The 22687-nt window shown below is 46.3% G+C and overlaps 1 protein-coding gene across 1 annotated transcript in view; it reads right to left on the minus strand.

Annotated features, from left to right (window-relative positions):
- The window catches only part of TRABD2B (TraB domain containing 2B), a 392533-nt gene extending 385547 nt beyond the window's left edge, over nt 1-6986 (minus strand). Inside the window, exons 1-2 of the mRNA XM_014598641.3 lie at nt 6597-6986; nt 4556-5116 (exon numbers count right to left, since the gene is read on the minus strand). Coding sequence (XP_014454127.1) covers nt 4556-5116; nt 6597-6704 — 669 coding nt within the window. The 5' untranslated portion in view covers nt 6705-6986. The remainder of the gene's footprint in view (nt 1-4555; nt 5117-6596) is intronic.
- Between the last annotated feature and the right edge of the window lie 15701 nt (nt 6987-22687).

Genomic DNA, 22687 nt, shown 5'->3' on the forward strand with positions numbered 1-22687 from the left:
ATGTTTATTTGTGCAGAGGAGGTGGAGGAGGAGGAAGAGAGAGAGGTGAAGGGAGACAAAAATGGTGAAGTGTAAAGTATGAGCTCGCACTGTTCAAGGCTTGCTTTCCTTTGATGCAGTCAATTCCAATGTGACATTAAGTTGGTCATTTTTAATGTATCCTCTGCCATTTAGATGCTGATCTGATTTGGCAGGAAGTAGGGAAACCTAGACCCATGATGATGATGATGATCATCAGAGTCTTTCGCTGCCTCTGTTCAATCAGTTATTCCCCATATAGAGACTGGGAGCCGGGCAGCTTTCAAAATCATGAGGATAAAGGTGGGCCCTTAGCAAAACTGCTTTGCAAACATGGAGCACAGGGACTGGAAGCTTTGCCCCCCTGTTGAATGTGGATTAGCCATGGAGACAAAGAGCTAGTGATGGGGAATGAAAGAGAGTGCAGTGGATAACATATATAGCAATGAACTAAAAGGAAGAGCCATAAATACTTTTCTGGCAACTCTGCCAGGCTTGGTCCCCAGTGATGGGACCAGGCTACAAAACTGATGTCCCACTGCTACCACCACTTCAGGGAGAGACACATTGCCATAGCTTCACAGGAACCAGGACTTCACCCCTGTAAAGCTCCCATGGATTTTAATGGAGTTGGGTTTTCCCTCAGGCAGCTTTACCAGATCCTTAAAGCTTGAAAGAAAGTTCACATTCAGATTGGGACACGAGTTTCCCTGATGTGAAGCCTGATCAGACAGATAACAGGCTGAGCCCATTTATGCTTATATCAAAGAACTGTTTTGGCTCCTCGAGAAGCCCTTGTAATAACTAATATTGGGCTTTATTCTGGTTTTTCACTACCATGCTGGCATCCTAGTGGTCCAGCAAAGAGATTAAATGCCAATAGTGCCTTAAATGAAAATGCATTTGCACATAATGCAAAGGCATTTGCATTTGCACATAATGCCTTTGCATTAAATGCAAAGGCATTATGTGCCTTAAATGCAAAAGCATTACTATACTTGCATTAGATGCCAATAGTGCCTTCCAGGAAACAGTATCCCCCCACAACTACCCCTTTTAATCTACCCCAACTACCCCTTTAACTACCTCAACTAATCCTTTAATGAGCAAGTCAGTATTGATGCCATCAGCATTAAGGATCTACATTTTGCTCCCCCCTGATGGGTAGAATAGCTCAGTTTTTTAAGTTATCAGGATCTCTAAAACTGGAGAGACCCCAAAAATGGGACTGAAAATGCAGTGTCTCCCAAAAGCTGTCAGTGAGATCAAAATACGGAGCAAGGTCTAAACTCGGAGGGGCCAGGCCGGTGGCTGTGAATCCTTCCCTGGCTACATTGTCCTCCCCTCGCTGTTTTCTATCAGTGATTTTTAAATGAACTGCCCCCAAAACTTGGCCTCTAATGCAAACTGATTGGGAACAAGACTGAACCTTGACATTCAAACCAAAAGTGAATCAGGAGCTAAGCTTTCCCAGCGCTCAGATATAAGGTCTGCATATCGTGTTAGGATCGAGATAGAGGCCTCTACCATCAGTGATGCCCTGGTAATTGCTGGCACTTAATCATTCGGGGTCTAATCCTGCATGCCCTGCATAACCAAAGCTTTCAACCACTTAGGATCAGTCCCTTATTAACCAAAGACTTTGTAAAAAGTCAGTTAAACCCAATGGGAAAGCTATTGATACCAATGACAGCAGCAGAGCCTGCTATATAGGCAGGAAACACCTTTTCCAAAAATTCACAGCAGAAACAGAACATCAACCTACAATCGAATAGTGGCAAATGATATATCATCGTCTACCCAAAAGGACTAATACTCCAAGAAGTAGCAACTTTGGTAATGCATCTTTTGGGGGGGGGGTTCCATCTAGATAAAACTACTTCAAAGGAAGGGGAGGCGCAGAACCGTCCTGAGTCAAAATGCAAGTATCTCCACTTTCTTGCAGAAAAGATCAAAACCAAGTACAACTGACTAACCACCACCTAGATTCCTCCTACTCACGGTATCAGATTAACAGATTTGGTGCATGTAGTCCTATTAAAAATTGCAGCCGGACAAAGCTTCCTTTCAGACAGAAGGAAGCAAGGGGGGGGAGGAAACTACTATTTCAAAAAAACTTGCTAAGGGGAAAATGGAAAAAAAATCCAACCCTGGAAAACAAAAACATAAAGATGTTTAAACAAGGCACAACTTTAAGACTTGGTTTGTAAATGTTAATATATATTATATGCAATAATACAGGAACAGTCGTACTGAAAGCAGGTAAGAATGCTGATGCCCTTAGCAGATTTGAGACTATAATTTAGCACAGATGTTCCCGTCGAACTTTGAAACACACACTCTGGAACAGAAAAACGGGTTAATTTTCTGATTTCCATGTTTAATGCGTTTAATTATGTGTTTCTTAAGGAAGGCTCCAAGATGTAGACTTAAGAGGCGAAGCCTAGTTATAGTAATCCACTCCGCTCAATTAGCACAGTAACGCACCAAGCAGTGGGGCTGCCAGACAGAGTGATAGCATTACAAATTACTACCGTCAAACAATTTGCCAGGTGCCAGGATGTATGTAGTTTAGAGGAAGCAAGAGAAGAATTATCTGGTTTGCTTTATTTAATTTTGCCTCGTGTTGTTTGGTGGCATCGTTCCCAGAACCGCTCCAAACTCGGAGCAAGTCCATTTGAACCCTACTCCTGGACAGTGACCTGTTTTAGCAGCAGTGTTAACTACCCGCAATTAAACCATAACCTATATGGGAGAAGGTTCTGAGTTTTATTAACAAAATAACCAACTTCAGTTGCTATAAAGTGACTCCTCCTCCTAAAATAGCAGCTGCTCTAATAAAAAAAAAATAAAAAATTAAAAGAAGAGGAATTTTTTTTCAGGTTAAAAATTAGAGAAGAAAAGGAAAATAGCTTGAATTTCCATCCCCAGAATACTACAGTCAGAACTGTTTTTTCAGCTCCCTTTCCCTCTTGCACATGAAAAATATGTAATATGATTCACATTTTAAAAAGCTTCCAAGTGTATGTTTTTAACCAAGGGCTTTCATGTGTTTTTATTTTAAGTCTTACTTGACCCACTCCATCCAAATACTATTGAAATAATATTGGGTGGCTGGAACGGTTAATTATTTCATTTTTTAAATAGTGTCTAATGGAGAGAAAAGGCAGTTAACTCTTTGAAGGAAAGAGAGAAACCAATGTCCCCTGCTAAAATGCAGATGCCTGCAGGGATTTTATTTTTTGTAATGGTTTGCTTTAACAGTAAATTTTAAGAGACCAACCTTTGCCTCTGCATTCAAACTCAAATTCTTGTTGTATTCTCTCTACACAAGTGAATTTACAGCTGGGATCATCAAATGAACCTATCTTTGACTCAAGTAAATTTTTTTCTACAATAGAAAAACCTTGGACCTTTTTGGGGGGGAGGGGGACATTATTTTATGATCATTTCCAGTATAAAGTGCTAGTTTGCAAACTCTGCTCAGACATCACTAAGTATTTTGTTTATGTAAAGATAGGGTAGGGCCGGGATTAGCTGCACTAAAAGTAATGATGAAAGTACATATCATTTTTTTTGGACATTATCCAGTAAATCCACACCATCAAGTGCTCTGGAATATTTCCTCTCATCTTCACAATTTACAGCATGTCTCACTTTTGCCCTAGACAGTTGCACAAAGCAAAACCCATAGCTGTGACCAGGTTCCTGATACTCTTCTAAAAGGAACCAGATTATACCTTGATTTTTCTTTCTTTTTTTGATCAACAAAACGAAATCAACCAACAGAGACAGACGGATAGTCAAGTTATGCCAGCATCTTGCTTTTTAAACGGCGTGCTTCACTTGCTAATCTTTTCAAAGAAAAACCACAGCTTCACAAACCGAACATTCGATTTATCCCAATATACAAGAGCTACATTAAAGGCTTTTTTCAGACGTGGAATAATAACTTTAAAACCCAAAGAGTCTGCACAGGATTGCACACCACATAACAACTTCAACTCTTTTTTTTTTTAATTCAGTTCCAACTTTGGGCTCCTCATTACAGGCAACAAAGTGGGGTGGTTAGGAATACTTTTTACCGAGTTGCTGCAGCAATGGGATGCAAGGTTTTGACCGATCCCCTTCCTTTTCACAGAGGCATGGACATTCAGCATCTCTCTCTCATGTCCAAGTGAGACATGCATGTATATGCAGGTCACATAGGATGGGAAGGAGCTTTCTGGGCCATAGACTTGCAGGAAATCCTTTACCCAAGCAATCCCCACGATCTAACGTCAAACCCTTGCAAACAACTAGAAGGCACAATATCCACAACGCCAGCAGACCCGAAGGCAACCTCTCTGCACGTGCTGATGAGCACCACCTGGTCCAGAGCATCGCCCAAAGTCCATTGAAGCCAGTGGAAAAGCTACCTCCATCCTGGCTTCACCTTGCCCACCTGCCTGCCTCCACTCCCTTACACTTGCTTACTGTCCAGGTTCCCTGGAGGCTGTTCTCCTCCTGCAGGCCCAGACCCCCGACCCTTCCTTACCTGGGAGAAGTTGAGCCCGTTCAGCGGGTGGCACTGCTCTTCCACCCTCTCCACCGCTCCAGTTGTCTTCTTCATCCTCTCAGCCTCCTGGGCCAGGTAGAGGTCGAGCACGGGCACTCCTCGGGAGCGGATGTCCGTCTCGGTCAGGGAGTTGACCATCAGCATCACCCAGACGGGCCTCTTGCGTTCCCAATTGCCGGCGATGGCATTGAAGAGGTAGTCGGCATAGAGCCCCTTGCCCCGCTGGTCCGGGGTCATCCAGTGAGGCAGCATGAGCTTGACGTACTCCAGGTGCCGCTTGAGGCGGCGGTACAGTTCGCGGGGCAGCACGTCCTGCAGGTTCTCCCCATGGGGCAGCATCTGACAGCTGGCCAGGCCGGAGATGGTGTAGGGATCGGTGAGGTCCAGCTCGAAGTACACGCCAGAGCTGGCCTGGAAAGCGGCCTTGGAGTTCTCCGGGATGAAGTCCCACACCCGCGTGTAGGGCACGTGGATGGTGCCGAACAAGTAGGCCGGGGGGTCCCGTCGGATGGTCCACAGGAAGGAGTTCAGGTGTCCCTGCTAGGGAAGGAGGGCAGAGATGAGAGCGGTCAGCGCTGCCTCGTGTGTGGGACACAGCTTTGTATGCAACCTCAACATGCCCATGCTGCCCGCCTAATGTGGGGAGAACACACAGCCTCTGTATATGTGTCTTATCGTGCCCGGGTTGCATGTATATACGTCTATCCGTCTCCATACACAATATAGAGAAAGGATATACAAAGAAACCTCCGCTGTGTATATACCCGCACAAGCTCACATTCATACCCTACAAATATACATAGAGCTGCTGTATATACAGCCAGAGATAAAATGCCGTTGCTGTGGGGGCGTATATACAGCGTCACACAGAGAAACTGTGTTTGCCACCCCTGGATCTTGGCACCTCTGGCACATCACGGTGTGGGGAGAAGAAAAGGTCCGTATCTTGCTCTCTGGGGCGACTGGAAACTTAAATGCAAGTGCTCGGAGGACTCTCCAAGTGATTATATACAGCGAAAGATAAAATGCCATTGCTACAGGGCTGTGTATAGCGCCTCATGCAGAGACACTGCATTTGCCACCCCTGGATCCTGGCACTTCTGGAGCATCACGGCACGAGGAGAAGAAAACGCGTGTGTCTTGGAGCTAAGCAAGTCTCTTGGAGCTCGTCTGGAGCTAAGTTTCCAGTTGCCCCAAGTCCTCAGAAGACTCTCCAAGTGACTGTATATACAGCTAAAGATAAAATGCCATTGCTGTCAGGGTGTGTATACAGCCTGACACGGAGAAACTGTGCATTTGCCACCCCTGCACCCTGTCACCTCCGGTGCGGGGAGAAGAAAAGGTCCATATCTTGCTCTCTAGGGTGACTGGAAACTTCAATGCAAGTGTTTGCAGTACTCTCCAAGTGACTGTATATACAACTAAAGATAAAATGCCCTTGCTGCCAGGGTGCATATACAGCCTCGCACAGACAAACCGTGCGTTTGCCACCCCTGCACCCTGTCACCTCCGGTGCGGGGAGAAGAAAAGGTCCATATCTTGCTCCCTAGGGTGACTGGAAACTTCAATGCAAGTGTTTGCAGGACTCTCCAAGTGACTGTATATACAACTAAAGATAAAATGCCCTTGCTGCCAGGGTGCATATACAGCCTCGCACAGACAAACCGTGCGTTTGCCACCCCTGCACCTCGGCACGGGGCGAAGAAACAGTGCGCATCCTGCACTTGGGGGCCAGTGGAAACCTGGCTCCGCGTCCTCCCCAAATGACAGCGGCGGCTGTGCGCATGCAGGTCGCATCTCAAGCAGACACGGTCCTTGGGGCTGATGGAAGATCTCGGCTTGACCCGGACTCAAAGAAAAGTTGGGGAAAGTCTTCCTAGCAAGCTTTCGGGACATGTGTGCGGACACACACACACACACGTGCAGGGAGGGGACGAGCGGCACCCGGGGCAGGGCAGGGGACCCGGTGCGCGGGGCCGGGGAGGGAGGGGAGGGGAGGGGAAGCAGCAGCAGCGCTCACCGATCGGGGCAGCTCGCATTGCCCGGCGTCCGTGGGCTCCCTCCGGGGCTCGGCGCGGGGCAGCACTCCGCAGCAGAAGAGGCAGAGCAGAGCCACGTCGGGGTGCATCCTGCCTCCTCCCCCCCGGTCACAGCCCCGGGGCCGGGCCCGTCCGCATCCGACAAGTGCAGGGGCGAGGGCGAGCGGGGAGGAGGCGGCGGCAGCCCGCGGGGCTCAGCGGGGCCGGACAGGGCGCTGCGGGGCTGGCCGCCGCTCCATGCTCCGGGCGAGCCGGAGGGGGTGGGATGAGGCTTTTCGGGGCCGGGGTGGACGCGGTGCTCGCTATTTGAACAGGCCCGGGAAGGCGGGTACTGATCTGCATGTCAGCATCGGGCAGCTCCAAACTTTCCCAAAGTTTTTTCCCGTCCTCCCGGAGCGGCCCCCCTGCAGCGCCCCCGCGCCGCCGCCAGAGGGCGCCGGGAGCCCGGCCCCGGCCCCGGCTCCGGCCGCCAGCGACTGCAGCCTGCGGGGGCCGCGCGCGGACGTGGGGAGAGTCCGGCACTTCGCACGGGTTGCGGAGATCAGCGTGTCCACTTTTTTGTGCCTTTTGTTGGAAAGAGTTCAGCAGTTTGCAAGGGTTGCAGAGATCAATGAAGGGTCGTAGACGTGGGCAAGTTGGGGAGAGTCCGGCAGTTTGCAAGGGTTGCAGAGGTCAATGAAGGGCACAGAAATGTGGGCAAGTTGGGAGAGTCCGGCGGGTTGCAAGGGTCAACGAAGGGCACAGAAATGTGAACAAGTTGGGAGAGTCCAGCAGTTTGTAAGGGTTGCAGAGCTCAACGAAGGGCACAGAAATGTGGGCAAGTTTGGGAGAGTCCGGCACTTTACAGGGGTTGCCGAGACCAACTTGTCCACTTTTTTGTGCCTTTTGTTGGAGAGCGTCCAGCAGTTTGCAAGGGTTGCAGAGGTCAAAGAAGGGCACAGAAATGTGGGCAAGTTGGGGTGAGTCCAGCAGTTTGCAAGGGTTGCAGAGATCTATGAAGGGCACAGAAATGTGGGCAAGTTGGGGAGTGTCCAGCAGTTTGCATGGGTTGCTGAGACCAATTTGACCATTTTTTTGTGCCCTTTGTTGGAGAGAGTTCAACAGTTTGCAAGGGTTGCAAGGGTCAGCGAAGGGCACAAAAATGTGAACAAGTTGGGAGAGTCCGGCAGTTTGCAAGGGTTGCAGAGGTCAAAGAAGGGCACAGAAATGTGGGTAAGTTGGGGAGTCCAGCAGTTTGCAAGGGTTGCCGAGATCAATTTGTCCACTTTTTTGTGACCTTTGTTGGTCTGGTCAACCCTTGCAAACTGCTGGACTCTCTGCAACAGAAGTCACAAAAATGTGGACAAATTGGAGAATCCAGCAGCCTGCAAGGGTTGCTGAGATCAACAAAGGTCACAAAAACGTGGACTAATTGGTCTCGGCATCCCCTGCAAACTTCTGGACTCTCCCCAACTTGTCCACATTTTTGTGCCTTTCGTTGGTCTCAGCAACCCTTGCAGGCTGCAGGACTCTCTCCAATTTGTCCACATTTTTGTGTGACAATAGAGTCCAGCGGTTTGCTAGGGTTGCTGAGACCAACAAAGGGCACAGAAATGTGGACAAGGTGGGGAGAGTCCAGCAGCCTGCAAGGGGTGCAAAGATCAATGAAGGTCACAAAAATGTGGAAGGTAGAGGCAATATCTTTATTAGACAAACAAGACTTTTGCACACAAAAAAAGAAAATCTTTCATTGCAAGCGTTCGGGCACAAACACCCTTCATCAGGCATTGGAGAAAAGATTGTAAAAGTTCTCCCGGGTAGAAATGAAAGGAGAACTTTTACAGTCTTTGATGCAAGCTTTGGGGCACAAACACCCTTCATCAGGCAATTAAAGAAATTGTTTTGCAAAAAAATCCTGTTGGTCTAATTAAAGATATCACCTCTATTATGAGCCCTGATTACAAAAATGTGGACAAATTGGAGTGAGTACAGTGGAGGGCAAGAAAAGTTGTTCAGGGGCTGAGGGGCATGATTTCTCACGGGCTTCTTTAGTCCAGAGAAGAGGAGACTAAGAGGGGATATAATAGCAGCCTTCAACTCCCTGAAGTGGGGTTTGAAAAAGGATAGAGCTGGACTGTTTTCAGCAGCAGCAGATAAGAGAACAAGGAGCAATGGGCTCAAGTTGCAGCAAGCAAAGTTTAAGTTGGATTTTAGGGAGAATTTTCTCACTCGGAGGGTAGTAAAACACTGGAGCAGGTTACCCAGAGCGGTGGGGGAATCTCCATCCTTGGAGGTTTTTAAGACCCAGTAGACAAAGCCTTGTCTGGGATGATGTAGTTGGGGCTGGTCCTGTCTTAAGCAGGGGGTTGGACTAGATGTGACTTCCAGAGATCCCTTCCAGCCCTCATGGTCTGATTCAAAGGGGCAGGTGACAGGACAAGGAGCAATGGGCTCCAGTTGCAGCAAGGGAAGTTGAGGTTGGACATTAGGGAAAACTTTCTCACTAGGAGGGTGGTGGCATATTTGTCCACCTTTTCAGGAATCGTGGGCCTAACCCACAAGTTGCATATTAGCCTTCTCTCTGTGAGGAGTGTGCTGGAAAAGGGACAACTGAGCTTGCAGGACAATGCTTCAAAAAAATGGGACGGGAGTGCCGGTCAAAGGGCTAAAACAAGTGTGCCAAATGGCACACGAGACAGCACCCACTGGCCCTCAAATGCATCTACGGAGCCAGAGGACGCTGCCCAGTTGTACTCTGCTTGGAGACGGGAACAGAGAGGAAAATGGCCCCGCACTCCCCGGGAACCACTTCTGATCCAGCCTCTGGGCTCAAGCTGATCCTGAAAGCATTGCACCCCTGGGAATATTGCTCGTGTCCCTCAATCAGGATCCCTGCGTAGAAGGGGAAGTACCTTTTCTAACTTTTTTTGCATAATCTAGGAAATGCAACCATTTCAACAAGTTGCTTTCCCCCAGATGGTTGGGCTTAGTGTGGGGCCAGGGGGATCTGATCCTCTCGTTATCTGGGAGAAACGATCCAATCGACTAAGTCTCTGGTGACATCATGATCTCCTTCATTAAAATCCTATGAGATTTCTTCCTCTGAATCCAATGAATCCCACTATTCCTCCCACACCACCACCACCAGCTTCTGCTGAATTTGGGCTTGGGTGAGTTGCACAACACCTGCATCCCCAGATTTGCAAAAAAAAAAATAAGGGGTGCAATGCACAATGCTGCAGAGAGGGGGGAAGGGGTTTCTGTTCTCTACTACAGATCAAGCTACCCAGAACTTCACAGCTGGACCCTAACCCAAAAGCCTTGAGCCAAAAAACTCCCTGATCTCTGGGGAATTGCTGTCTGCATCATACAGCCTTGAAGACGCTACTCATCAGCACAAAAATGCTGGTTCCTTATCCAAGCACCAGTTTTTTGCCCTCCCTTTGCTGAGTCCTTATTCAGTCAAAACTCCCATTTGATGTCAGCAGGCATTGTGCCAGGGTTAAGATGGCAGGATCAGGTCCGCCGGGCTATAAATATAATTCTCCGAAACCTAGTCCAAAGACTGAAAAATGACATCACGTGTAGTGGTCACTGTGGTTACTGTTTAAACAAATGAGACTACACCAGACAATTGAAAGGGCTTTGACGTTAACAGCAAATTAAACTTGCTTTGCTTGGATCTGGTTTCTGGCCTCCAGACACGAATGTGGAGCCTTCTCCACACAATAGCCTCAATATCAGTGGCACGTTTTTATAAAGCAAAAATTAGACCCGTGTATTTATCAGACAGATCCTGGGGGTAAAGAAAAGCACAGAGAGGCAAGGGAAATGGAGATTTGTTTTTTCTCTCTCTCGCTCTCTCTCATGCTTCAATCCCAGGAATTGCTGTGATGTGGGGAGGGCCAGCCTCACTTGCATTTTTAAGTCTTTTGGGGATGGGGACTTAAAGGAAATCTCCAAATGCTTTGGATATTTTGTTGAATTTACCCTTTGAGATCAGGATCAACGTTACTGCCATAAGTCCGTTGCACGTGCATGGATCGCAAGGTGACCACTTTTTTCCATGGTGTATTCTGCTTTCATCTCTTACCCTAACCAGAGATGCTCAAGCTGGATTTCCGACCCTTTGAATATATACAGGTGGGTGTTTTCAGCAAGGCTGCTCTTTTTGGTCCAAAGAAAGACACTTCAGGGTATGCTGCAGAAGTCGACGTGGCTTTGGGAAAGGCTGTTCCTGGGAGCAGCTGGATGGCTGAGCTATTCATAGGTGTTGGCTGCTTTCTAGCTGAGTTATCACATGCGTCTCTTCCACCAGATGGTCCTTCAGGCCTCGCTGACAGGTCACAAATGGCCATTGTGCCATGCCGAGGTATCCTGTGCAAAGGTGTAAGCCAGCTAGCGGAGGAGGTTGGGACAGACACTTTCCATCCTGGTCCTGGACCCCATAGAGCATAGTCCTTTGCTTCCCTGACACAGCAAGCAGAGGCATAACCAGCCAGTGCTGTGCCCTGGGGGGTGGCAGTGCCCACATTTGGTGCTGCGGAGGAAGATGTCACCACCTTTTCTTGGCCGCTGACCTGGGTCAAGTGGCCAAAAAGGTGACCTCCCCACCTGCAGCAGCACACTGTGTGCCACGTCTGCTCTTCCCTCCTGCTGGAGTTTGAGATGTTATATAGAAAGGTGGGGGCAGAAAGGGAATATCCTTCCCCACAGCTGGATTCAAGTGCCCCCTCCTCCAGTGGCTCCTAGGGCTTGTGCCCTGCTCACCCACCCACTGGTATAATAAGGACAGGAGCCGCAGAGAGACATGTTGGGGGGCTGGATGGCCCGGTGTACCCTTTCATACCAGCTCTTCCAGCAAAGGCACACAGGAGGGCACAGCCCTTGCAGGGAGTAGTGCTTTCCCTAGCAGTTCTGCATGCTGTTGGCAAGCAGGTTTCCTACGAGTAAGGCTTGATAAATTATTCTCTCCCCCTCTCAATTTTTCCTGCAAGGATCTGGGAGTAAGAGCTGCACCCCCACCCTAAAGGGAAGGTCATTTATTTGCCTGTGGTTGAGCTGGCCACAGCTGCATCCAATCCCTGTATGTCCCACAGAAGTTTGACAAGGTGCAAGGGGACGTACGCTCTTACACAAGAGGCCTGGCCCATATTCTGCAGCAAATGCTATGGGCTGCATTGCAATTTGCACAGCCCGGTTTGGAGGAAACCGGTGACTCATTAGGGAAGTGCATGCACATCTGGCTGCCTGGCAGGTGCACAACTTGAAAGCCACCCCGCCCCAAGAATTGCCCCCCGGTTTGTTGTAAGACCTGCCTGGCTCGGAGAGCTCAGCCCCATGTTGATCGTTACAGGCAAAAGGCCTAAAGCATGGAAAAACTCTCTCACAAATCCCACAGGGACACGGAGGTAGGGCTGTCCTAGCGGAGCCGTGCAGTCAGGTGGTGGAAACTTCGGTAAACGCCCCGGGGGTAGAAAGTACAGGCCACGCATCGCATGCCAGGCACCAAGACGTTCCCGCCTAGGACTGCAACGCACGCCACAACCCCATGACTTTTACGAGGACATCTCTTCAGCAACAGCAAGGGGAATTAATTCTTTTGTGCGATGGTAATAGTCTCGTCCCCAGATGAGTTCCATATGTCCCTGAGCTCCTCATTTCAACACAACAGCTTAGAGCAAAGCTTTAACCTGCTCCTAATACAAATATTTACAAAAACAATTAAATAATTGTTCCGATCGCTGGAAACGTGTAGGGCTCTACCTGCTACTGCGGGTGGCTACCCGCAGCAATATTAGAGACCTGAAAGCCTGTAAAAGCAGCTTTAACAGCAGGGTTGTGGATTATCTAGTGGAAAAGGCTTACCATAAAAATTGCCCAGAGATAAGCAGGACAAGCTGCTACACAAAATTTAAATTAAGTTATGAAAAGTCCTTTTTTTTATTTTTATTTTTTTGCATGAATTTCCAGCACTCTTGGAAAGAAAGCTAGAATTTTCTTTCTTTTCTTTTTTTTAAAGCTGTTTTCTGTGTGCTTTGCGGTATAGTATTTAATAGGAACGATTTATCTTTAAATCCATGTGTTTTACCGTTTTAAGGTTTCCCAGCTTCCTTTCCTAATAATTAGTTATCACTTCAAGCACCAATGCTTGGCTGTGGTGAGACATCTTTCAGTGCTCAGCAGTTTTGGATAGGAAGTGCAAAGTGCCATGTCCAAAGTAGAGGCAACGTAGGTATAGGCCCAAGTGTCTGCTGCATCGTGGAGGTTTAACCGGGTTCCTATTCTTGCAAAAATTGTCACTGGAACGGTTTTGCGCACGCATAGTCACACGCAGAGTCTAAATTTACCTATTTGTTTAGGTGATCTGTTTAAAAGCTCACCGCTTGATTTATTTTGCAGCTGGGAAAATGTTTCCCATTTGCTGCATGTGGCTTTTTTTCCATGCGTTGGGCCTGTTCCTTTTGAGCATTAAGTTCCTTTCTCCAACAACCACTTCAGCACTCCAGAAATGGCATAACTGTGAATCAGAAAAACACCATCTGTTGATCAAATAAACAAAAGTCTAGTTAGTTATAAGTTTAATAGGTCACTGCATCTCACAAGGTCCTTATTTTATGTTAATAAATTCCATCATGAAATGTTTTCTAATGTCGCATGACAAAACTGTCCCAAATAAATAGCAGCTGAAGTACTTTTTCTTTCTTTCTTTCTTTTTTTTCCCCAGCATTTGTCTCGAGCTTGTTTCTTTTAACAACAGAGATGGGCCAAGATCTAAATTCCCAACATCTGAAAAGGGGAATTTGGATCTGGTGGCCTGGTTCCATCTTCAACTAATTTAGGGTATGGTAAATATAACATCAACATACACAGTTTCTAATTTGTCTGTCCTGCAAACCCCGGTTGAGACAGGGAGGTCCCAGTAAACTACACGAGCACAATGGAGGGCAGCCCTGCTTGAAAGAGTTCACATGCTTATGGGATGAGACAAAGGATTGGAGAGGAAAGCAGGGAAGGGGAAGAAGAGTGAAACGTCCAAGACAACACATGGCAGAGGGAGGGACTCAAACTAAAGTCTTCTGAATCCCAGGCCAATGTCCTGTTTGATTGATCACCAGGTTTTCCTGGACCTCCTGCTGCTGTGTGGCCTATGGAAGCCAGTGCCATTACAAGCTCAGGCCATGGACAGATGTGCACTGGAAACACTCACATCCAGAGCGTTTCAAATGTGGTGACCAGTATGTGGCTCTCCCCCAACTCACTGGAGCACTTCAAAATAGCCATGAAAGCACACAGCAAGTAGGAGACGGGAGCACAGGAAACGTTGCCAGCCTCCTGGCCTCCAATTTCCAGCGGTTGCTGAAGACAGCTGAGCTAGTGCTCGTTGACTGTCTGCTTTACTCACCGACCTGCTCTCTTTTCTGCTGTCCTTGTCTCTGGTTGCAGCCAGTTCTTCTTTAACAGCTGGGTTAAGCATCCTTGTCTTTGAGATGTGATGTATGCCCCCCCACAATGTCTCAAAATTACTTCATAGATTTCATAGATTTCATAGACATTAGGGCTGGAAGGGACCTCGGAAGATCATCGAGTCCAGCCCCCCGCCCAAAGGGCAGGAAGTCAGCTGGGGTCATAGGATCCCAGCAAGGTAAGCATCCAGTTTGCTCTTGAAGGTGTTCAATGTAGGCGCTTGAACCACCTCCGGTGGCAGGCTGTTCCAGACCTTGGGGGCTCAGACAGTAAAGAAATTCTTCCTTAAGTCCAGCCTGAAACGATCTTGTAGTAGTTTGTGACCATTCGTCCTCGTCATCCCTTGGGGCGCTCTGGTGAACAAACGTTCCCCCAGATACTGGTGGTCACCCCTGATAAACTTGTAGGTGGCCATCAGATCACCCCTGAGCCTGCGCTTTTCCAGGCTAAAGAGCCCCAGGGCTCTCAGCCTGTCATCGTAGGGTCTGCTCCCCTGACCTCTGATCATGCGCGTGGCTCTTCTCTGGAGTCTCTCAAGCTTCTCCACATCCTTTTTGAATTGTGGAGCCCAAAACTGGACGCAGTACTCCAGCTGCAGCCTCAGTAAGGCCGAGTACAGGGGGAGAATGACGTCCCGGGATTTGCTTGAGAAGCATCTATGGATGCAAGCCAGCGTTTTGGTCGCTTTACTAGCCGCAGCATCGCACTGCAGGCTCATGTTCATCTTGTGGTCAATGATGACCCCCAAGTCTCTTTCTTCCATAGTGCTAACCAACATAGCACTGCCGAGCCTATAAGGATGCTGCGGGTTTTTTTCCCCAAGGTGGAGAACCTTGCATTTATCGGCGTTGAACACCATCAGATTCTCGTCCGCCCACTTGCTGAGCCTGTCCAGGTCAGCCTGGATCATCCGCCTGTCTTCTGGTGTGGATGCTTTGCCCCTAAGTTTGGTGTCATCTGCGAACTTGGCCAGTCCGCTTCTGACTCCAGTGTCCACATCATTAATGAAGATGTTGAACAGTATGGGTCCAAGGACAGAGCCCTGGGGGACCCCACTGGTCACAGGACACCACGATGAGTGACTTCCATCAATTACTACCCTCTGGGTCCGACTTAATTCCCTTAATTCCCTGTTTTGCCCATAGTCCTTGGTTACTTCTATAGAAAATACCTAATAGGTGGCCTTGGACCTCTCTGATCAGTAAGGTCCTCCATTACAGGGCCCATGTTTCATTGGCCTCTATGAGCGCTCTCAAATACCTTGAGGAAGGCTTCTAGGTCATCTTCCTTATTCATTTGGGGGGGAGGGTAACCAGGGATATAATATCACTCTGGGTCTCCTGGCATGATGGTCCTCCTTAATGCTGGTGCTCCTTTCTGCAACATCCTTCAAGGTTTGTTAGCCATCTTTGCTGGACTCGTTTCCATCCATTGCATCCCTCAGTCTCTGCTGTATCTTTCTCCACATTGGTCTTTTTCTAAATCTTCTGTTAATCTTTGGATAAGCCTCGATTAGTCCTGGGCTTCCTTCTGCTTGATGTGATTTCTCTGAGCCTCCTCGCTCCTGGCTTCCTTGGTTTGGCCTTCTCCATTTAAATTCTCAACACTTTAGACTCAAGGCACCCCTGGGAAAGTACTAGCTCTTAGCTTTTGCTCATTTCTTGACTAGAGAAGAATAAAAGATAAATGCTTTTGTTGCAGAGAACTCAGAAAGACTATAACCGTTCAGCACGTCTTTGGTATTCATAGATTCCCATTTCACATTTTGGGTGAATCATGTGTAGGTGTTGCACACCAGTTATTGTATGGGATCCAAGGACACACATTTTTTTTTTTTTTTAATGAAGATCTCAAGGCACCCGGGATGGGAAAGGGGCATAACTGGGTTGCGGATAACTGATTTAGGCTCAAGATAAGCTTTTGCAAAGTCAGGGCTACTTCACTGTAATAACCTGGGGAATACATCCTTCCCTCCTTTGTCATAGGAGCTGATTGGCATGCTCCAGTGGGATTTTATCCTTTGATGGCCAGGCAATTGCCACTTTATGCGACGTGTCCATGCATGTCATCTCATGCACGTGTCTTTCTTTCTGTGCTGAACCGATCTTGCAACGCCGGGGTAATTTGAATTATTGACCTCAACATGTCTACTCGCAAGCTTAACTTTAAGCATGTGGGCAATCTCCTTTAGGCTCAGGGCTGCTGGTTTACAAAGCTCCGGTGGTGTCCTGAATTTATTCATGGAGCTTAAGATGCGAAGGGATCATTGATTCATCTAGACGTGCTGCATAACGTGGGCCATTTAAGGTCCATTCTTTTTATTTCTGTATTGACCCCAATAGCTTCACTTTTAGTGACCGTGTTTTCTGGAAAGACACCCAGAAGTGATTTTCAAAGTAGTAAGAGATGGGGAATCCACTCACTCTGGCCCCCAGTTCTCCCTGTGGTTAATGGCCTTTGCTGTATCGAAGAGGAAAACAAGAAACCCCAATTATTCATTGAATCTACCTGACTCTAGCTTTCCATCATTGGTCCAGACATTGTTAAGCTTTTTTTTTTTTTTTTTCTCTGCTTGATTTCAGAGCTCTTTGCTACTTAGCATTTTGTTCCTGGAAAGGTACTTACACAGCGTAATCAAGTTATCTACTGGTCTACCTCTTTGATAAACCGAGCAGACTGACCTCATCAGGTATATCTCAGTCTTGAGCCCTTGCAAAGAACACGGTATGACTGTCCTGAGATCCCAGTTTTCTCAGGAAATCAAATGAGAGGTGAAAAAGAAAGGGAACACAATAGAGGTGGTGGTGAAAGCTTTGGCAAAGGTAGTATTGGTGTGGAGGACTTCAGTGCTTTCTTAAGGTGCTGATTAAAACAGTGGAAGGATTTCCATTGACTTCAGGGGCAGCGGCTTTAACCCTTTTCAAATTTCCAGAGATGTGCACTTTTTTTCTTTTTTTTTCAAATGTGCAGACTGAGGATAGAAATGCAAGATTCACATCTGGCAACCAGTCTGGATACGTCAATAGAAATTGGAGAAACTCCCCCAAACACCTATATATTCTCATGTTAAAATGAACTCTTATCCTCTCTCAGACACAAAATATTTTTGGAGAGTCAGAATCTATCAATTCCTACATATTTTCCCTATGTTAAAATGCAGTCCCAGGGTCGTCAATCCTTCATGTTTCATTTTCTAGAATTAATGCTGCTGTTTTTTTCAGATTGAAATGGGTAAAATGGGCAGTTCTTAGTTGTGAAGCCGTGGCATTTTTGAGCAATAGCAAATATTACCTCTTTCTCCTCGCTGGCTGCCTATTCTATATATCATCCTAGGCATGACAAGGTCGTTTGGGTAAATCCGATATCTTTTATTAGACCAACCCAAATAGTTGGATAAATTCTTCTGTGCAAGCTTTTGGGTACAGATACCCTTCATCAGGCAAAGGCAGCGTCTGCAGTTGATCTGTGCTCTTCCTGGATCATCCTTAACTACTATGAAATGATCCTAGGCACAATGCTTTTTCCTCTTAAAGGACAAAAGGGATTTACGCCTGCTGCCGAGTTCACGCTTCATATATATTTTAAGGCTATGGGAAAAGGCTGTTGAAGAAGCAGGTGATATTAAATACTGTAGGGACAACTTCTATCTTCTCTAACACCCCATAACTATCTGCTTCCTCATCAATCATCAGACTCCCACCTGGATTTCCTTTAGCTAGGCAAATGTTACGTTCAAGCCAGAAAGAGAAAACCTGAGCAATCAGACAGCAAACCTCACCCACTCTTGACCAAGCTCTTAAGCATCTCTCAAGTGACTCTTGCAGGCTCTCTTCAGACTAAATCTCAGGTACAAGCTAGGCCATCGGTTGTAATCGTGTTGTCTTCGCTAGCTGTCGAAGGAAAGAAGCCTGCCTATCACTGGCCCGCATCTTAAAAGGATCAATTTAATCAGCTTCTGGGTATTTCTTGCACCTCTCACATCTGTGAATAACAGTTAAAATGCCTATAATAGAAATGAAAGGGGAAGGATTTTCTTTGTTTTATCAGTGTTTACTCTGTGCAGCTGATAGCACTTTGGCTCCATCCGGTTTCACTATTTCCACTGTATGTTAAATGAGCTGGTAGTTCTTGAAGTTTGCAGGGGTCTTGCACATGACAACAAGAGGAAGAATTAACCTTCTTTACAAGAAGAAAATAGTATCAATTAGCAAGAGATTCACTACTTGAAATCTGTGTTTTTAGACTTTTTCCCCCTTCAGCTTGATACTTAAGCAGTTTAAGAGAGAGCCTAACTGAACAACTTTTAAAATAATATTTTCCTTGTGAATAATATATACTATCATAATGCATAGAGAACTCTTGAGTCAGGGGCTAAGGCTTTCTTGCATTAGCAGTGGGCAAACAGAACAAAGACAGAATTATTTTTGGTAACATTTAAAAAAAAATAACTGATGAATACGTGTGCGCACATTTTTGGAAACTTAATTTTACTGCATGAATGCAAATGTTCTGAATGTGTGACTTCTCACCCTTTTTTATGATGAGAGGGAAGGGATGTCGAGAAGAAATGTTACTTGTTGCTAATAGACACATGCATGCACTGCTTTTCATTAATGAAAAAAGATTTGCCAACTGTAGAAATCACCATTCTCTCTCTTCCTTTTTTTTGCAATGACAACTTATTCTCCCTGCCTAATGCCAAGTCCTTTCATAAGTCAGAATTCTCATCGTCCCATTTGATTGTTTGGAGAATTCATGCCAAGTAAGATGAACCATGGTACCATTTGTTCAATGATTTTCTCTCGGTAGTAAAGAAAGAATGGTCTAGGGGGCAAGGCACTACTGTAGGAGTCATGAGATGGGCATTCAGTTCCTCAGTCTGCAACCGACTGCCTGGTTGACCTTGGGCATGATGCTTCATTGCACCGTCTCCATTCTTCCTTCTTCAAGCAGGGCTAATAGAAGAGCTCAGCTGAGGGGTGCAGAGGGATGACCAGGGCACCAGCCTTGGGTACCAATTTAGTGGGGGCTGCAATAGTAGTAGCCACCGCCTCTTGTCTCCAGGTCACTGCCCTTGCCAAGGGCCCAGAGCTGCCTGTTTATGCCTCTGGGCTAATATGTGCTAATCCCACATGGTTGTGAAAAGGAATACATTTAATGAGTGTTTATATGCAGGTGTGAAGAGTGCATCAGTATCTAGATGGGATTAGACAGAGGCAGCTGTTTTGGGATCTAATCCTAGCTCTGCCAAACCACTCTCCTCCTTTTTTTTTCCTTTTTCTGTATATTTGTCCCTAAATATTACTACTTCCTTCCTGAAGTTTAGAGGGCCATCTCAAGTCAGCTAGCCTCCTTCTCGAGCGATAGATGGAAAGCACCATTGCAGTTCATGGTATGTCTGAACTGAGTAGTAGTACTGATGTACATCATAGTGCTGATGAAATGAGTATGATTATAACTCATTGCAAACCAGTGTTTGCTTTCCTCATTAAACTGCTTTGGCAAATTTCTGAGATGTTTTTGCAGCAGAAATCTGTTGGCACTGAGTTCTTGTGCAAATGCCTGATCTGATCAATCGGATGATCAGTGATACCGTTTGGTATCCGCTCTGTGAGTATTGCTTTGGACTTATCTTTATTGCTTTCCCATGCCCTCGCAGAGATGCCCTGTGGATGATTGCAATACATTTTCTCCCTCTTGTTAGGGCATGGACAATAAAGAAAATGAAACATTACTTTTTTTCCCCCTCGCACCTCAAGTAGTAGGTCTACAGGGGGCAATAAGAAATCCATGAGCACTCAAATGGCGTTTTGCCAAACAAACCAAGCCTTCAAATCCCCGTGATAAAAAAGAAATAAATACATGGGGACTGCGGCGTTTTAAGGAGTCTTTGAAACGTGGTCTTGAAAGGAGGAGGAGGAAGAAGAAATACGAACCGCTCTACAAGCTGCTATAGTCTATAACAGTGAGGACCAATGTTTTTGGCAGGCATGCTACAAATTGAATCAAGCGGCAGCATCGTTTAAGGGATAAATTACCCCTTGAGACCATTGGCCAAATCTTCAACTGGTGTGTATGTTAGCATGGTCCTACCGGTTTACAGCAGCATCCGGCTCGATGGTTGTAAATGTGGTATGTTCCTGCTCATGTCCTATCCTATAGGAGTTCAAGCCAACATGGGGCACAGCGGCAGAAGCCCCTTTCCTTTAACATTCGGATCAAATTGATGTATTTTAGCTACTCCCCAACTGGTTACTGTGACTACGGCTGGTCTTCCCAGAGGGCATGCCTTTCATTTCTCTTGGGGTTCATCATCTCTTTGTCCTTTTGCTGTTGTCAGAAAGCAAATTCATGGTTCTCCTTGTTATGCTGAGCCCTTCATCCGGTGGCTTCCTTTTGGATGTTATCTTGATTTGCCTGTCACGCTCACTCATTCATTTTCTCTGGCTGCTAGCATGGCATGTTGGCATGTGTTCAGGGGATGATACCAGTAGGGGACTTAATTCCTCGAAAACGATGGGTATTCTTCCCTTGACCCAGGGGATGGACCACGTCCTCCTAGAGTCCTGTTTGCTGTTTGTCTGATTATTTTGTTGTTGTGGTATCGCTGTAGTTCAAAGGGCTGTTGTTCCCTATGTCAAGAGCTGAAGCGGGTTTGAATACCTTTCTAGACTTGCGTCTCCCGGAACACTTCACGTGAGGCCAGAGCTATTGAACATCTGCTGAGCTTGATTAGCATATTGTTGGCAAGTATTGCTGTGTCCTCACCCTCACCAGGCCTTTTTTCGTCTATGCATGTGGAAGTCTTCAGACACCGTCTCTAGCAGGATGCTAGCCACGTCATCTTCAATCAGTGCGATTCAGATTAAATTATAGTTGTAAGTGCTTGGCAAACTTTGCTGACAAGCTTGGCCTTTAAAGTGTTGTGAAGAGACTAAGATGGGTCCAGGAAAGGAATAAGGAAGAATGCTTGGTTGCTATCACTTGGGTTTCCCATCTATGTATGCTGCCTCCAGTATTGCCACTCACATATTGAGATGGTTTAAGGACAAGCAGCAAGGGGACCCTGCTAAGCTAAGCTAATACAAGTCATCCATGCCTTACGGCCCGTGCCTTAGACAGGCGTCATCCATAAGTCTAATTCTAGCTCTTCTCCAATCCTGATATCCTATCGTAGATCTTCATGTGAAGATACCTCATCCAAATTGAGCACCCAGACTGCTTTCTGTCCCATAAATTGTTCATTCTCAGCAATGGCTATTTGGCTTTGGCCATTCCAAGCTGTCACCATCCTCCATTATAAACACACAGCATGGACTGATTTTCTAAATATGTCCAAGCCAGACAAGCTTCACATGCCGACAAGAGCTGGATCTTGGCTTGCCTTAATGGTTTTTGTTTTCATGTGTTTTTTCTATTCAATATAAATCAAGCCTAATGTAAATCAACTCAGCGTTGTTCCCAACGCCACCCGTTAGAAGACTGAAGTTTTGACCAGATTGTTGGGTGAATTTATTGCTTTGTTTGCAATGTGATTATTTACAGTTGCATATAGTTAAAGGAATAATGCTAATATAAAGCATGCCTTTTTCTTTAATTTTTGGGTACCTTAGGTTTATTTTGAATCCAGAAAAAAGCTGAAAGACCATATTTTATCCTGGCCTACAGGAGGTCTGTGAACTGGAAATAATCGTAGCAGGGGGAGCAGTTGCTATCAGTCCAGTCTTCGTGCCAGGTAGGCTTGGGGGGGAATTGACTTCTTGTTAGCAGTTCTGCTGTGATGATGCCTATTTAGTTGCTCTAATAAAAGAGTTCAGATTTACCCGAAGAGCCTTGTCTGTCATTTATGGACCACATTTCCATTTTGTCAACCACAGAGCAAAAAGGGTATCCCTGCCCTAGGAGTTTTTGCCTTGATTCAGACTGACCAAAGCCCCGTGGACCCATGTGAAGTGAGATGCCAAGAGCCTCCCTCCTGTCTCCCACAGCTAGTTAAATTTATTTTTCATTTAAAGTGATTTTTGATGAAAAATAACCTTTTGTAGAAAAAAAAAATTGGGGGGGAGGAGAGGGGATGTTTTCCAGTATGTTTTTGTACGACAATTTTTTTCTGGCAAAGAATAACTTTTATTTCTTTCTGTTTTACCAAGCTTAGTTATTAAATACTGAATATTTTTACCACAATTCCTTTTTTTTCTGGGGGGAAAATAGATAGGAAACTTCACCGCAACATTTATTTTTCTTTTCAAAATTTCCCAGGCAAAGTGAATGGTGTGCTGATCATGCAACTCCTACTTCAAACTCCAAAATCCTCCTGCCTTTTGCATGCAGTTGGAAGAAATCTTTGCTCACTTTTTTTTCTGTCAAGTGAACCTGTGGAAACCAGGCTGGACGCTGACCCTTAGATCCATCTGCGTTCTTTTGTCTGACAATTATTTATGTTCTTTACATGAAGCAAGTGTGTGCAGTGCCCTAGATGTTAGATCCATCCTCTGGCAAGCTTGTATTTGCTTACTAGGGAAGCGCTCGGTAATATGCAATGTCCTGCAACAAGACTGTGGTCATCGTGTTGGGGAATGGGTCCTACGTGTGCTTTTGGGTACCAGGGGTTGACAGTCAACAGAGG

This window comes from Alligator mississippiensis, chromosome 5 (assembly GCF_030867095.1).
Source record: "Alligator mississippiensis isolate rAllMis1 chromosome 5, rAllMis1, whole genome shotgun sequence".
NCBI lineage: Eukaryota > Metazoa > Chordata > Crocodylia > Alligatoridae > Alligator > Alligator mississippiensis.